The sequence below is a fragment of the Zonotrichia leucophrys genome, chromosome 1 (assembly GCF_028769735.1).
Source record: "Zonotrichia leucophrys gambelii isolate GWCS_2022_RI chromosome 1, RI_Zleu_2.0, whole genome shotgun sequence".
Taxonomy (NCBI): Eukaryota; Metazoa; Chordata; class Aves; order Passeriformes; family Passerellidae; genus Zonotrichia; species Zonotrichia leucophrys.
In genome coordinates, this window is record NC_088169.1 from 4160320 (window position 1) to 4177301 (window position 16982).

General features: G+C 44.0%; 1 protein-coding gene across 1 annotated transcript in view; it reads left to right on the plus strand.

The window, feature by feature from the left end:
• The window catches only part of PCP4 (Purkinje cell protein 4), a 53888-nt gene extending 38611 nt beyond the window's left edge, over positions 1–15277 (plus strand). Inside the window, exon 3 of the mRNA XM_064705495.1 lies at positions 14466–15277. Coding sequence (XP_064561565.1) covers positions 14466–14593 — 128 coding nt within the window. The 3' untranslated portion in view covers positions 14594–15277. The remainder of the gene's footprint in view (positions 1–14465) is intronic.
• The last annotated feature ends 1705 nt before the right edge of the window (positions 15278–16982 follow it).

Genomic DNA, 16982 nt, shown 5'->3' on the forward strand with positions numbered 1-16982 from the left:
ATTGGGAAAACATGCTTGCTTTTACCCACATTAAAAAAAAATAAAATAAAAAGGAGTGTGGGTGTGATTAATGAATACACAGGCTATAAAAAGGTGGATACTCCTCCTTGCTACACACCTGAGAATAAGCCCACTGCAAGGCAGCATTAATGATCTCCACTTGAGTCAGATGCTTGTCAGAGCACAGAGCTGCACTCTTGGGGGAGAACAACCCTCCACCCTTTTCTGAAATAGCACTGAGTTCAGAAGAGGATGTTGCTGAGTCAGTGCCTAGGCCCTAGAAGGTTTGGAATTCTGCTTTTTTATGAGGTGGGGGGAAAGGGAAAAAAAAGCAGAAGTAGGATTTGAAGTACTGTCTAGTGGCTTTGGAGCCCGACCTTGCTCATTATCTTTGTTGCTTTGGAAAGGCTTGGAAAATTACATTACCTTACAACCATCAGTCCTCACTCAATAAACACAGAGGCTCAAGGCAGGGACAAGAAATCCCACAGAGCTTTGGTATTGACTTGTTACAATTCCAGGCTTCAGGCTCCCCGTGCAGAACTGCCTTTGGGTAATGAAAGGGCTGCTCAGAAGGACACCTTGTCCTTCTGGATTCATCCCCCCTCTTTTATAGGGTCTGCTCACTGCCGTTTTTTACTCCCTTATGCTAAACAGTAAATTGTCTCATGTGACAATAAGGTCTTTTTTATTACTCTGGGACAGGAAATTAGTGGAAGAGCAGAGCTGTGTTCCAGTTCTGCATCAGAGCCAAGAGTCGTGTCCAGATCAGCATCAGTTTCCACAGTAGAGGTGGGAAAGAAGAAAACATGGCAAGGATGTGTGATGGGGCTGGATTTCTTCCATTAAGGAATGATGAAGCAGTAACTTTGTGTGCTTTGGCATGGAAGGAACATGTGAGTGTAACTGTGCTGTGAAATCAGAGTTCTCTGTTGAGTGCACCATGTTGGGAAGCTGCACAGAGAGGTGGTCACTGTGGTTTCCTGAGCTCTGCATGCAGATCCCAGTGTGATATCAGTGATCCTTGGCTTGGATCAGCCATGAGCATCATGGCAATACCATTTAAAGTGTTCTTGTCCTCTACAGATGGCCACCTACCTCATCTAACACCCACATTTTATTCCTCCTGCATTCTCAGCACTGTTTTGGCTGCCTTGGCCACATGCGGGGTGCAGCAGGGTTCCTTGGTTCAGCAAGGTTCCTTGGTTCAGGAAGGTTCCTTGGTTCAGGAAGGTTCCTTGGTTCAGGAAGGTTCCTTGGAGCACCTCCACCCTTCACCATGGCAGCTGCCATCACCTGGCTCACTCTTAGCTAAGCAGCAGAGCAGACGTTTGGTGTTCCTTGGTTCAGCAGGGTTCCTTGGTTCAAGAAGATTCCTTGGTTCAGGAAGGTTCCTTGGTTCAGGAAGGTTCCTTGGTTCAGCAGGGTTCCTTGGTTCAGCAAGGTTCCTTGGTTCAGGAAGGTTCCTTGGTTCAGCAAGGTTCCTTGGAGCACCTCCACCCTTCAGGATGGCAGCAGCCATGCCCTGGCTCACTCTTAGCTAAGCAGCAGAGCAGAGGTTTGGTGTTTGCTGTAGCTGCTGAATTCAATTACAGCTCTCTCAGAAACTGTCATTTGGCTGCTTGTTCACATGAAGCATTTGATATTGCTTGTGTGGTGTTAGCTGTAATCCCTTATTAGAGGTATAGAAGGAGTCTTATTGATGTACACATAAAGGCACACAGTGTACACAAAAATTCACTATCTCTGAATTAAATTGAAAGGAGAGTGAGAGTGCTGATACAGTTTTTTTTTGTCTGTTCAACTATATTTCTATAAAAAGAAAAGTGTATGCACAGTGTTCAGTCAGCTCCTGAGGGAGCATGAGAGGATCCAGATCAGCTCCACAACTGGCAGCGTCCCTGGCCATCTCAGCAGAGGGAACAAATGTTCATTCTGACCCTCTGCTGAAGGTGAGCTGTTCTCTTCTTCTCCATCCCATGGGATCAGAGCACACAGTTGGAGTTGTTGGAGAAGGTGTGCCTGCCTTTATTTTATTTTCTTCCTTCCTGGAGCAAACAAGATTTCTTAGCTGCTGCAATTTCAGTGTAGTAGTTTTTATAAGGGCTAAATAATTCATTTGGTGAGAAAGAATTTCTCATGAAATAGCAGATAAGTGTGTTCATCTGAAATTCTACAGTGTGTAGTTCAGGCAGCACTCAGGCTCAGGCAATGTAACTCATTTATAGAACAATACCTACATCTGAACCAGCCCCTCTCAGCTGCCTTTAACACTAATGGAGAATTAACCAGTGAAGGAAGGGGATTCAAGGGTGAGATTCATGCTGTCCAAAAAATATTGGAGTTGCACCCTTGGAATCCTTGCTTTTCTCCATTTCTAAACACCTGCAAGTTTGCCTTCTTCTATAGATCTCAAAAGATCTTTTCCAACCTAAATGATTCTACGATTCTAAGTTAGATTAAGGATTTTTCCCCTCCTAGAAATTGTCCAGATCTTTTTACCTAGAATCTGGTTTTGAAATATTTGGCCTAATGAGCTTCTGCAGAACATGTAACATGGCTTTCCAAGTGGCTCTTGGGCAAGACAGCCTGGAACACACTCACAGTGCCCTGCAGCATTTAATTCCTTCTCATCCTCTTGCAGAGCCACATTGCCACTGGATCTGAATTTATCTCCCCTGTGCTGCTGTTTCAGTGTTATCCTACATTTTCCTGAGCAGCCCCTCCTCTCTTCCTAAGAAAGTTAAGCAAGCCAGCCTGCAGGGGAAATAAACAGAGACTGTGGCTCTTTGTGTTCAGTGGAGACATGTAAACTCAAATTAATGATTCTGTTCGGGTAACAGCCCAAGCAAAAGAAAACAGTGGAAATTTCCTAGATCCAACCCTCCTGCAACAGGATTTCTTTGCTTTATGGTGGAAAACTACAGCTGGGTGACTGCTTTCAGGAGTCAGAGATGTTAAAATTCTGTACCTTTTGTGAGAAAATTTCATTCTGTGGAACATTCAGTAAAACTGGTGGTTAGACTGAGTCTGTCCAGCACTCTGGCTGAGGTTGTGGATGCTGGAGCAGAAGTGACAAAGCCAAGTGATGCAGGAGCATGTGAGACCCACTGGCAGGCCAGGTTTCATGGTAAATTGATGTCCATCAGAGTTTCCTGGTGTTTGCTCAGGCTGAACTACCTTGGAGCTGCTCCAGAAGCCTGGATTTTACATCCATCACATCTCTGGGGCTCTCCTGAAGGGATGAGTTTGGTTTTATGGAGGGGTGACAAACTTCCTTTTGCCAAATGCTCTCCTAAATGAATCTCTTAGAGCAGGTTTGTTCATCCCAGCCTGTTTTTACCCTCTGACAATTCTGTTCTGTCACTAAAGAACTCCAGATACTCCCTTAGGCATTTTTAACCTCACAAGCTCCCCTTCTACCCAATTATTGACTAGTTGCCTCCACAAGCATCCCCAAACTGGCAGGTAGTGCAAGATGTTAAAAAAACGTGGTACATGTGTTAAAGCAGTGGCTTTTTTGTGGTGTGATTGTGCTAAATTACTTTAAGCTATTGCATCCTGAGCAATAGGATAAATTAATTTATTTTATTTATTAATTTATTTAATAAATGAATAGCATACCCATGTTTGTGCAACTAAAAGCTGCACTGCTTGGTCATTATTAAAGTTGTTTGTTTCTTGCACTTAATCTGTGCAGTAGAGTGTTTCTTATTGATAATATTTACAAGGCTTAGAAGATGCTGAAATAGAATGGTTTGGACTGGAAGGGTTCTTCAAGCTCATCTTCCAACCACCTCTTCCATAGGAAGGGATATCCACTATCCCAGGATGCTCCAAGCCCCAATATCCAACCTGCCCTTGATATTTCCAGGGATCCAGGGGCAGCCACAGCTGCTCTGGGCACCTGTGCCAGGGCCTGCTCGCCCTGCCAGGGAAGAATTTCTCTGCAATATCTCCTTTGCTTCAGAATGTGATAATGAATGGCAAAGCTCAGTTCATGTACTTTACCTCCGAGTGTGGGATTAAGTAATTTGTAATTAAAAGCTGTGATAGATTTTACAAGAGGAGAGTATTTTCTCACTGAGACTTTCCAAGTGCTGATAAAGTAGTTTTTATTAAAATCACCCTGTAAACTTAAAATAGCCTCTCATTAGTTGCTAACAGATATGCTGGTATCCAGTGACTCCAAAAATGCCTTTATTTTCCACTTTGAAGATGAGCAGGGCAAAGTCTCACTCTTCCTTGTGCATGGAAAAACCCATCTTCTGACTCCATAGCACGGCTCTTTTGATTGATTCCTCTCCTTTGTGTGACTGACAGGTTTTGCTCTGTAACCTGTGCCACCTTCCCCAGCTCCTGTCACTTTGGCAGGCAGGGGTTTGATCCCCCTTTCCTGCCACTCCTGGGTGGCATGTTGTGATAGCTGCCACTTCTCCGAGCTCCTTCCCCAGCTGCTCCTGAGGGAGCATCCCTGCAAAGCAAAGCTGAGGGAGGCAGTGCCACACTGGAAGATAAAATCCTCTGGTTTTGTGTTTTCCTGGTGAGTGCCCTTGGGTATCATTGGTCATCCCACAATTAGCAGCGAGTGCCAGCTCATTCTGAAGCATTTCCTTTGCAGTCTGGAGCAGGAAAGGGTTTGGAAGTGCTGTGTGGGGGTACCAGCTGTGGGTTTCTCTGGGTCTGGATTGAAGGCACCTGAGATGGTGTTTCATGTTCACACTCAGGTGTTTATTATTTCTTATCAGTAGAACAGTCTCACTGCTGTGAATTCAGCAGCTTTTCATTAAAGGCACAAAATAACCAACAAACTCTTGGTACAAGGTCTTTTAAGACTGAACTATCCAATGAAGAACTGACACCTGGATTGTTTTCCCTTTTAACCCAATAACTGATCCCACAGAGCTGCAATGGGGACTTTTCTGCCCAATTACAAAATGCCACCCAAACCCATGGAGAAGAAGGAAGAAGCAGCATGAAGAAGAAACCCAGGACAACACCCTGTGCCCTCCATCTTGCTGCCATCCACAACATACTAAAAACCCCAAAACCTCAATTTCTTACCGAGTGATACACCTACACTGCTCTCTATAATCTATTTCACACTTTAGTGGATCCTAGTCTGTTCTGGAGTTTAGGAAACTTTCTCCATGAATGAGGGTCAAAGTCAGTGCTGCCCTGGGGGTCAGGGCACCCCAGAGCAGACACAGAAATATTCCCTGTGCCCTCAGTTTCCACAGTGCTGAGGGCAACATCCCTCTTAGAAAACAAAATGGGTTGAGAGCCTTTTCTATGGTTTTGATGCAAAGTTGAATCAAAAGGGCTGAACTCTCCTTCCCTCAGGGGTCCCACCCTCTGCCACCACAGTCTCTTGGCAGAGTCTGTCTGGAACAATCCCAGCCATGCTGTCAGATACTCAGGGAAGCTGTGGATGATGCCTGAGCTGTGCTGGGGCCTTGGATAATGTGCTGGTGTCGAGGTAGCCCTGAGGAAGTTCTCCCGATGTTATTTTAAACGTTACTGCTGAAGACACTTTTGCAAAGGTCAGAGCACTGAGGGGTGGTGGAGGGGAAAGAATTTATTGTTCTGCATTTGTAACCACATTAGGGCTCCCAGCTCGGGCTGGGAGCGCCTGCATGCTACCATAATAGGGAAATAACTGATCATATATTAATCAAGCAGTGGAGGAGCCAGTCAGGAGGGCAGCTCGCTTCATGCACTGCTGAAATGCAGCTCCCTCCACAGCAAAGCTGGTTAAAGGCACAGTGTTTAACTGGGAAATGAGACCTGGAAATGGCAGAGGAAATTAAAACCACCTTGTAACAATTCCCATTTCAAACTTGGCTGGAGCCTTGGGCATCATGGGCAGCTGCAGAATGAGACTCCCACAGCTCTGAGCTGAATTTGTGAGGAGGACCTTGGCATCCTGACCTGCAGGAGAGGCTGAGTTAGGGCTGGTGTGTTATCCCTGCTGGTGGGTGTGGAAACCCAGGGCACACAGGGAATATTTCTATGTCTGTTCTGGGGTGCCCTGACCCCCAGGGCAGCACTGACTCTGACCCTCATTCATGGAGAAAGTTTCCTAAACTCCAGAATAGACTAGGATCCACTAAAGTGTGAAATAGATTGTAGAGAGCAGTGTAGGTGTATCACTTGGTAAGAAATTGAGGTTTTGGGGTTTTTAGTATGTTGTGGATGGAAGCAAGATGGAGGGCACAGGGTGTTGTCCTGGGTTTCTTCTTCATGCTTCTTCTTCCTCCTTCTCCATGGGTTTGGGTGGCATTTTGTAATTGGGCAGAAAAGTCCCCATTGCAGCTCTGTGGGATCAGTTATTGGGTTAAAAGGGAAAATAATCCAGGTGTCAGTTCTTCATTGGATAGTTTAGTCCTTAAAGAGCTTTTACCAAGAGTTTGTTGCCATTTTTGTGGGGCTTTTCCAGCGTGCTGAGCCTGGTGTGGGCAGCGTGCAAAACTTTAGATAAGAATAAACAAGAACCTGAAGACTGCAAAGATCCAGTGTGTCTCTGTTTCCTGACACAAGACCACTCCAGGAGGGTCTCTCTGGCCCCAGCCAGAGTCCCAGAAGTCAGGGAATTGGTGACAGGTACCCTGGCAGGTGGGACATCGTTCTGCAGGGACACAGGGATCAGACAGGAACTGTACTCTGTGCTCCTTGGGGTCCCTTCCAGCTCAGGAAATTCTGTGAATCCGCGTCAGCACCAGCACTGGATCCCCAGCACCATTTCCCTTCAGCTCCCAGAGCTCCCACTGAATTTGCCAGTTTAGCACCCTTCAGACACAGCTTTAGCTGGTAAGAGATGAGATTATAGCTCTGAAAACAGGCTGCTTTTGTTTGCTAGGTTCTCAGTTAAACTCGCACAAAGTTTGATCCCCGAGTGGGAATGTGAATTAGGGCCTCTGGTTTCATTCCCAGAATGCCTCCCATGAATTATGTACCTATCTGTGCATCAGTTATATGTTTGTAAACCATTTTAAAAGGCTGGCAGTGATCCATTAATTACTTTGAAGATGAGGAATAATTGCTTAAACAATATTAGCATTTAAGGAAAAACAATATTTGTCTCTATATTAATTGTTGAGCAAAATCAATTCATCTGTAGTTGGCTACAATCTAGAGAATGCAATTTCTGTAAACTGAATTTTATTGCTATTCCTTTCTGTTCCATTATATTACCCCAATGTACATATTTTTTATGCTATTTCATTTATCTTATGTCAGAAATAATATTCCTGTTCTCCAACATTATTACAACTAGGAAAAAAAAAAGATTAATCAGACATTTCAAAACCTCATGCTGAAATAACATTTTTAAAATTATAGAAGAACAACCATTATTTTTTGCAGCAAAACTAATTTTTCGAGTTTGAGATAGCAACACCATATTCTGAAAGTAAAGGTCAATTTGAAAAATAAAAGATTCTGCTTGCCTAATAAGGTCATGTTCTTTATACCAAATTGTAATTTACAGTTGAATCAAATGATATTAATTATTTCTGGCTAGCTTTGAGTGATATTCTGGGTCCAATTGGTGTAGTTCAGATAAAAATAGATGTTACATTTAGTCTTATCATTAATGATAACCTTTATTTTTTTTTTTCCACATGGAGCTTTTGAAGTGTCAGGAGACTGCTGAGCTCCAGGGGTTGCTTTTCAGTTTCAGAGATGGTTCTGTTATGGACTTTACATTTCCCCATCATTTTCCACCTTCAAAAACCTGAAAACAAAACCCCCTTGTGTAAAGCTGTAATTCCCAGCCATCGAGTGCCTCTCTCCTGACAAACCCAACAGGGAGCCCTGGAATGTCTGGGTTCCTTCTGGAGTGACAAAAGAGAAGAGGTTTAGGGATGGAGTCCTAGTCACAAAATGAGCATCTCACCCTGCAGCACTTCTGATGAGCAGGAAGGACAGTTACTGTTGTTCCTAATCTAATTAGAGAAAAATTCTGTGCTTATTAATGAAGAAGCTGAATGTTTGAGGCCAGGAAGGCCCCTGGCAGCTGGGCTGGATGGGGAATTGTGTGTGCAGCAGGAGCAGGGCAGGGATTGTCCCTCTGTGCTGGCTCTGAGAGGCCCCTCCAGGGCTGGGCCCAGTTCTGCTCCTGCAGGAGAGCCCTGGAGGGGCTGGAGCGTGTCCAGGGCAGGGAACGGAGCTGGGCAGGGGCTGGAGCCCCAGGAGGGGCTGAGGGAGCTGGAAGGGGCTGAGGCTGGAGCAAAGGAGGCTCAGGGGCCCTTGTGGCTCTGCACAAGGCCCTGCCAGGAGGGCACAGCCGGGGGGGTCGGGCTCTGCTGCCAGGGAACAGGGACAGGAGCAGAGGGAGCGGCCTCAGGCTGGGCCAGGGCAGGCTCAGCCCAGGGAGGAGCTGGAGCTGCTGCAGAGCCCAGAGGAGGCTCCAGGATGAGCAGAGGGATGGAGCAGCTCTGCTGGCAGGAAAGGCTGGCACAGCTGGCATTGTTCACCTGCACAGCAGAAGCTTTGGGCTGAGCTCAGGGCGGCCTTGCAGGGCCTGAAGGAGCTGGGAAGAGAGAGACAATTCCAAGTACAAGGGAGAATGGCTTCAAACTGACAGAAAGTTTAGGTTCAGGTTAGATATCAGAGGAGATTCTTTACTGTGAGCTTAGTGAGGAATTGTAACAGCTTGCCCAGAATTTTTATGGATGCCCCATCCTTGGATATGTCCAAAGCCACATTGGACACTGGGGCTTGGAGCATCCTGGGACAGTGGAAGGTGTCCCTTCCATGGCAGGGGTGGCACTGGATGATCTCTAAGGTCCCTTCCAACCCAAACCATTCCATGATTCTGTAACTCCCCTAAAAAATGAGTAATTTACTTCCTCACCCTCAAGTAGACACAGAGGGGAAAGAATGGCCAATATCAACTCTTGGCTTTTGAAACTGTTCCTTGTGAGGAGTTAAGGGTGGCCTCCACACCTCTGAGCATCCGTATGCTTTCTCCAGCTGGCTGGCTGCTCTGTGGAGTCTGGGCAGACAAAATGACTCTTCCCATCACATAAAGATAATGCTGCACATGGATGTCAGCATCCATGTGATTCCTGCCCATTTTGCTCCTCTTTAATTAGGGGCTGTCCTGCCTCATTGGACAGGCTGGTGTAATAGCTTGGGATAAAGATTGTCACAGCTTGAAAAATCTTAGGAGCAGTGGGAGGTAATGATCCTGCCTGAGGCAAACTCTGCTTCTGGCCCTGTGATTCTGTCCCACACTCCATTGAATCTTTTTTCCCAAACGCTGCAGTTTAGCCTCTGAAAAATGCAGTATTTTTATGAGTGTATTCCATCTTTGGTCTGGCCCCATAATTCCTGTTAGATGTGAGCAGGGTGATCAGGGGCAGAGGATGGCTCCTGAGACATGAAATGCCAGGGAGAGGCTTAAGCCCAAGTGATTTTTCATGCTGAATGGTTTTCCAGAATGTGACGAGCAATTTCCGTTTCATCTGGAAGATACGAATTTCTGAGAATAAAGACTGAGTCCCCTTTTCCACCCCACTAACCTTTTCCCTTCTCTGAGCAGTTTTGGGAAGAACTGGTCTGTTTAGGCTGTGTTCAAATGTCACAAAAGACTGCTTGAAACTTTTGGCCCATATGGAAAAAGCAATGTTTCCTTTTCCCAGCGTTATCACAATTCATTTTGCTTCATAGCTGAAAAGTAAATGAAAGAAATAGCTGGAGGCACATTTGTGAATAATTACATTTGCACCACATTTCTTCAGAGTTTGATGGGTAGATTTATGTGTAAGATTTTATTGTTTTCCTTCAGCTTCATTATCCATCCAGTGTTTGCCATGGATCACAGGGCGCTGTAGCAGATCATGGCAACAGCATTCTAATGCTGTTTCATCTGGAAAAGGAAAACATAGATCTTTCTTCAGCTGCAGCAGTGCAAGATGATGGCAGACTTGGAAAGCAGCTCATTAGTTGCTGCTTCAGGCTCTCCTGCTGGGATGAGTGCTGCCTGTGGTGAGGGAAAACCTGTGCCCTATAAATTGTCTCTGACTCCAGCCCTGCAGTGTGTGGTGGTGCTGGGGTGTGGGGAGCCCCTTTTCACCAGGAATTTGGTGTTGTTTTCTGTGGCAATCCACATTCTCTGAAAAATCCCTTCACCCAGGATTTTTGCCCTGGGAAGCTGAGAAGCCTCAGAGAAAAGGAAAACAATAATTATCTGATTTGCTTCTCCTGTGTTGTGCTCATGTGGAATGTGTTTGGCGATTGTTTACCCACAGGTGATTGTTTCATTGGATTCTGCTGTGAGTTGTGTTCACTCTTTGGCCAATCAGAGCCAAGCTGTGTCTGGACTGGAAAGAGTAATGAATTTTTGTTATTATCTTTTTAGCCTTCTGTCTGTATCCTTTCTGTATTCTTTAGTATAGTTTAATATAGTATTCTTTAATATAATATAGTAATATAAAGTAATAAGTTAGCCTTCTGAGAACATGGAGTCAGATTCATCATTCCTGCCTGTCATTGGGACATTCCCTGCAAATGTCATTGGGGCATTCCCTGCAAATACAACAGTTCTCCAAGGAGTTTGCCCCACCACTGATCAGATTTGCCTCAATTGGCACCAGAGCCAGTCTGTGGTTAAATGTGATTTTGGGAAATTCATTGGGTAACAATCTTTTGTTGTGGCCAACAACTGCTGGCAGTGGTCAGAGCCCAGCAGGGACAGGCACTGGCTGCCCTGGTTGGTCAGGGTGTGATCAGAAGAGTCCGGCAAAGTATGAAGGAATCTTTCAGGGAAAGCCTTGGAATAGCTGAGTTTAGTGGGAAAGGGTAGGGGGATTTATTTATTGTGGTGCTAATAAAAGCAGAGTCCCCCTCAGAAAGCAGAAAATGCAGGCCAGGGCTTATCAGCCACCTCTGAATCCTCTAAAATCACAAGAAGCTCAGGAGTTTTAAGTCTGCTGACAACAGTTTTGGGGTTTTTTTCCCTGTTTTTCTCCTGGGGGTGGGTGTAGTTCTGGTATCCTCAGATACCCATGTGGAAGGAATCATCATTTAATTTAGAAAGTGAAGATACCAACAAAAGGTTGTGGGGCAGAGGGTGGGGATGGGATCCTGATGCACCTTTATTGCCACATCAAGGCAGCTTGGGAAGGTGGTTTGCTATCAGAATGGTTGGCCCCCACCAGCAGGAATGGAAAAATCAAATCCAGGAGTAAAACCTGTGCCAGTGCTTACCTGTGCTGTGGCCTGCTGAGAGCAAGAATTTCCTGGGTTTTCAGACCATTTCCAAGGTAATTATCCCTTGTGAAAGGAAAAGCAGGAGGGCATGAAAGAGGAGCATTTCTACAGGCTTGCTTTCAGCTCTCTGCAGAAATTTAATGATTTGAGGACTCAAATCCAACAGCCTGCACGCCTGAGATATGTGAACAACTACTGACAGGTAAAAGTCACTGTGCCATGGGTGGATATGGAGTAGGAAGGGTGCAAAAAGGCTTTAATCTTTTCATCAGTGCACTGAGGTGATTTCTAGTCTGTGCAGGTCCTGAGTCCAGGCTGTGTTTCCATTGTAATTAATTGGTTAATTCTTAATTTGTAGAATCACACAATGGTGTGGGTTGGGAGGGACATTAAAGATTGCCTGGTTCCAGTTCCTCTATCACAAAGGAGTTGGAACTCCTGCTCCCAACCAGTAAAACCATGTTGTTTGCAGGGTGTGACACTTTTTAAATCACAAGGCTGCTTTTAGGGAAGCAGCTCAAGGTAAAAGCTAAAATTTTATTCCCCTAAACAATGCCCAAGCTGGCACCCCACTGAATTTTCTCCCCAGACTGACAGTCCATCTGGTAAAGTGTCTGTGTTGTGACAGGTATCAATAGGAAATGGTTTGGGGAGAACTCCAAGAAAATCCACTCCCAAAATTTGGGAAATACCCAATCCAGCTTTTTCCATTTTAACACAGGATTTACTAACTCTTTAAGAAAATGTGTCTGTGCAATTATATATTAATATATATTCTCTATGTATACAAATGTGGATGGACCATCCATGTATAAAAATAGTGAAATATGGGCATAGGGAGAAATAAAATTATACAGAAATGTCCATTATATTACATTACCTACACAGATAATGCACATGTTGTTTTGTAATATATATTATGCATATATGTGTAATCATTATATTTCCCTACCATCTGCTAATTATGAATTTCTCCTTTATTCATATAAATATCTTGGCCCATTTGAACATTTCTAATTTCTTAATTTACAAGTTTAAGTCATGGCTGAAAGCTTCTTGTCCTAGCATTTCTCAGTGGTGATAGGAAAATAGAAATACAGGAAGAGCTCATATGGAATTTTGGTATTGATGTCAACAACTGCAGGTTAAATAAAAGGAAGTTACACCTTAAGATACTGTGAATTATGTATTACAGTTGATTTTAAAGCAGTGATGATGGCATCAAGCAAAGATTTAAGTGTCCTGGAAATTTAGAGACAAATTACACTAAATACTGCATTTTCTTAAGTGTTAATGTGAGATTGCTGAGTCACTGTTGCAAGTTAAGATAGTGCTAAAACTTGGCTGTAATAGGAAATGAGCTGTACAAGCCAGATTTCTTCAAGAGGTACAGACCCAATTGTGTCTGTTCATCCACCCATCTGGTTTTCCCAACTGGCATTTCCAAAGGACAGCAATTATTCCTCTGAAAGGCTAAAATCAATGGACAGACTCCACTTTTACTGTTAGGTTGCCTTTAACCCATAAATACCAAATCAAAATCAGTTCCAGTTTCTCCTTGGCTGTGTCATTTCCGACCTTCACGTCCCTTCCCCACGGAAGATAAACCATAATTGTATTTCTGTACTCAGGGTGGTTGCATTGCTTGAATAGCTACACAAACCATGCAGATTCTCAGATTTAATGACATGATCTGTGATTTAATGACATAAAGTTAATGGATTGATTTTGTTCCACACAAGTCTTTGTTTTGATAGCTTAGCTTTTCATTAGCCTGTGTAATAAAATTTGGTGAGCTCTCAAGCTGTTCTTTTTTATCCAGATTTTCTCTTTCTTCTTCCATTTTCATCTTTCTTCTTAAATGTTTTCTAAACAAAACAAAATACTAAGTGAACATTTATCTTACATTAGCATAGCTGCATTTATTTGATTACTGTAGTTAAAATAAAATCAATATGGGATATTGCAAAACCTTCCCTTTAAATCTTTCCTCAATTTAGAGTAGGAAATGGATACAAAAGCTGAGTTTTGAGTAAGAACAAGAAGTAAAGGCAAGAAATCCTGTAGGACTGATGCTAAAACCATGGAATGGCATCCCTGTTTTCTAGTGTGCAGGACAGAGACTATAAGTGGGATAAGTTTATTTTCATTTTAAACTGAAAATTAAAATTAAAATAAATTGCCTTTATTTGCACTACTTGGGGATAAGCATAGTAGAGGTATTAATGTCAAGAATTAAGAGCAAAGTGGTTCAAAATGGGTGAATTCCCCCAAGCAGAGCTCCCTGCAGACTCCTGGTGTGAAGTGCACTGCAGGCTGGCACACAAGAGTGGCATCAGTGAATTTAACAAACCAGTTTATGGTGAAAAACTCAGTGCTGTGACAAGGTTAGTGGGTCAAACGTGCCCCCACCAGCTCAGTCCAGGCAGTTCAGGGTTATCTCTGCAACCAGGGCAGGAATTTTCCCAGGGCTGCACTTTTAACTTGTAGGTGGGTGAAGGAAAATTCAGCAGAGTCAGCTGGGTTGGCCACGTGGAGGCCGAATGGAGCTGAAGGGAAAGCTGGGGCCTGGGAATAAAGGAGGGCAAAGAGCCAAGGATTGAGGATGAAAGACAAGAGCAGAGCCTGGAGAGAAGTGAGGGAAGCAGCACAGTGGTGCAGAGATTGGACATAAATGATTCAGAGGGGAAGGGATGTGCGTGTTGGAAGGGATGAGGCAGGAAACGAGGGGAAAGGATGGAAATTAGCCTTAGGAAAGGAAGTATTATCTCTTCCTCTCATGTTGGAGGTGTGATAAGAACAGGGTCTTAATGCCTCTACTTTAAAATATTTTAATCTGCCTCTTTTTTTAGAGTCAACATAGAATAATTTAGGTTGGAAAGGAACTTTGAGTTCTCCCTGTGCTGGGGGACTTGCCCAGATGCTGGACGAGTGCTGAGCACCCTTTGGATGTTGCTCCTCAGTGCCCAGCTCCCCAAACTCTGTCACTGGGAGGGGTTTGGTGTAACTTGTGCCAGGCTTTTTCCCTGAATCTGCTCCCCCTGGCCATGGCTGTATCTATTGATGCCTTTCCCTTGGTCTGAAAATTGAGATACGGTTAAGGGATAAAGAGCTTTTACCTTGGTATTTATTTAATAAGAATCTTTAGGAAGAAGGAGAAAGCAGCAGAATTTTCCACCTGTGCTGTTGAGTGATCATCCCTGTGTGAAAAAGCTGTTGATGTTTTTTGTTGTGTTTCCCTTGAGCAGATGGGCAAAAGAAGGTCCAAGAGGAGTTTGACATAGACATGGACGCGCCAGAGACAGAGCGGGCGGCCGTGGCGATACAGTCGCAGTTCAGAAAATTCCAGAAGAAAAAAGCTGGCTCCCAGTCCTAGTAGCTACCTCACAGCTCAAAACAAAGTAATCCTGAGATGATTTATCAAGATCAGAAATAACACAAAGATGCATGTACAGAAATTATCAATATTTAAAACCCCATTGGCAGATAACAACCCATGAGCTTGTGTGCGACTTCATCCCAGATGTTTCACGCCCATTATCCTCTGTAACTCACCATTTTACTTGATGTTGTAATAAAAAGTTAGGGTGAAGTAATTAAAGTGTCTGCCTTCATCTGTCTTTCCATATTAATCCAGCAAGTGCAGCGTTACAAATGAACCCAGCCCAGATGCCTGTTTCCCTCTCCACCTAAAGCTCAGAGTCGTAACAGCACCGTATGTTGCAGGGATTTTTGCTGAGGGATGAGATAGATGCATCTCAGCCCTGCTTCCCTCATTTGGAGACTTCCAGCTGCCAGCAAAATGTGAAAATAAAATGACTTTCTTGTAATGAGTTGAAAGTAAAAAAAAAAAAAATAAAAAAGAGAAAAGTTGCAGACAGAAGCTGGCATGAGGGGTGTAGGAAGCAGGGAGCAGTTTATTTTTGTCTTGCAAGTGTGTCAATAAAGTGGTTTGAGTGGGGAAATTGTGCCTGTCCTTCCTCTTTGCATGATAACATTCAGAGTTCTTGGACCACATTGACTGTTATGGAAAGAAAATAATAAACCAGACATAAAATACCTTTGGAAGTTTGGGATTGATTTTTGTCTGTAAAAATAGAAACTGACCATCTAAACTCTATTTCCTCATGTGGTTTTTCAGACTCTACACAATCAACAACTGTTTCTGTGCCATCTCTCTGTTTCCATATTATTTTCAGTGTTTGAGGAGTAAATCTTAACAGGCTTCCTGTGTCCATTTGCACTGTTCTGTATTCAGCTTTGAGCCCCTTTATTGGTGAGTTAGCCCAGGTTTGGATCCACAGAAATCAGCTACAACGTGTCTGAAGTGGGGAGGTGAGTGGTGACAGCCTGCCAGCCTTCCACCCTTCAGGGCACAGATCCAGGGGTCATTCCCAGCTCTGCCCAGGGGATTCTTTCCTTCCTCTCCCACCTGCCACAGGAGTGTTTGATCAGCAGGGCAATGGGATAAATGCATCATTAATCACATTTAAACAGAAATCCAGAGCAGGGGCAGGAACAGAGGGAAGCAGGGATCTCATGGCCTTCCCAAGGAGCCCATCAGGGCAGCAGTGCTGGAGAGATGCAGAGCTGGGGGATTACAAAGGAAAAGGAAAAAACCTCCTGCAGTTAAGGCACTTGTGGTGCTGGGCATCATTTTGGAGATGGTGCCAAAAGTTCTGGCCCTGTGCTGGTTACAGGGAGCCCTCAGGGATGCTGAGCAGGAGAAATCCTGTGGGCAGAGAAGAAAGCTTGTGCAAACACCATTTGTGAACTGCTTGAGGCTGGGTGGGAAGGCACAGAGAAGATTTTTAGAATTAATTTTTGGGGGGAACACCCAGACCCTGCTGTGGCATCTCTTTCCATGTCAGGTCCTAGGCATGACTTTCCCACTCATCACCTGCAAAGTCAGCTCAGTGCTTTCATTATTTATTTTTTTATCAGCACTGTTCCTCTGCATTTAAGAATTTCACAAATAAACCCCAAATAACAGTGCTGCTGTGCTCAAAGTGTGGTTTGTGGAGGCCCCGGTTCCCCCACTCATCTTTCACAGCAACTGCTCACCATATAATGATAGCCTAAGCATAATAATCTAAAAATTGTAATGGCTTTGGATTGTTTTGGTGCCATTTTGTTTAGATGAACATATATTTGTAATAAAAGACTGCATTTGTGTTCTGCATTATGTCATTTGAAACAGCATGAGCTCTGTAATGGCTACTTAATTGAATAAAAACTATGGGTAAGCACTAGGCTTTTATATTTGATCTGACATTCCTTGGACTTAAATTTCCTACACAACAGGAATAATCATATGGTTGGGACACAGAGAAAATGATTGCATTATTGAAGCACAGCAACAGGGGCTGTTAGTAAATGAATTATGGCTCTTCCAGCAGCAGGGCTTTTCTTCAATGTGCAGTTCAGAGTGCATCTCACAGACACAGCCCGAATGTACAGAGAAACATAATGAGGAAACAGTGATCTGGCATGAGATTTGGAATAATGGTGGCTGCCCCTGTCAGACAATTTCCTTTTCATGTAAATGTGTTTGCACACAGATTCATGTTCCCAGGAGAGCTTTCTTGCTCCTGAGTCTTACTTTTCACTCATCTTTTGCCCATATCCAAGGTGACAGCTGTTAATTTCTTTTCTTACCACTAACTCACAATTTTCAGAGACGTCTCTGGGTTTGGCTGAGGTGAGAAAAGGAATTGGATTCAACCAGGATGGGTAAGAAGACAGTTAATATTCCAGAGATAATG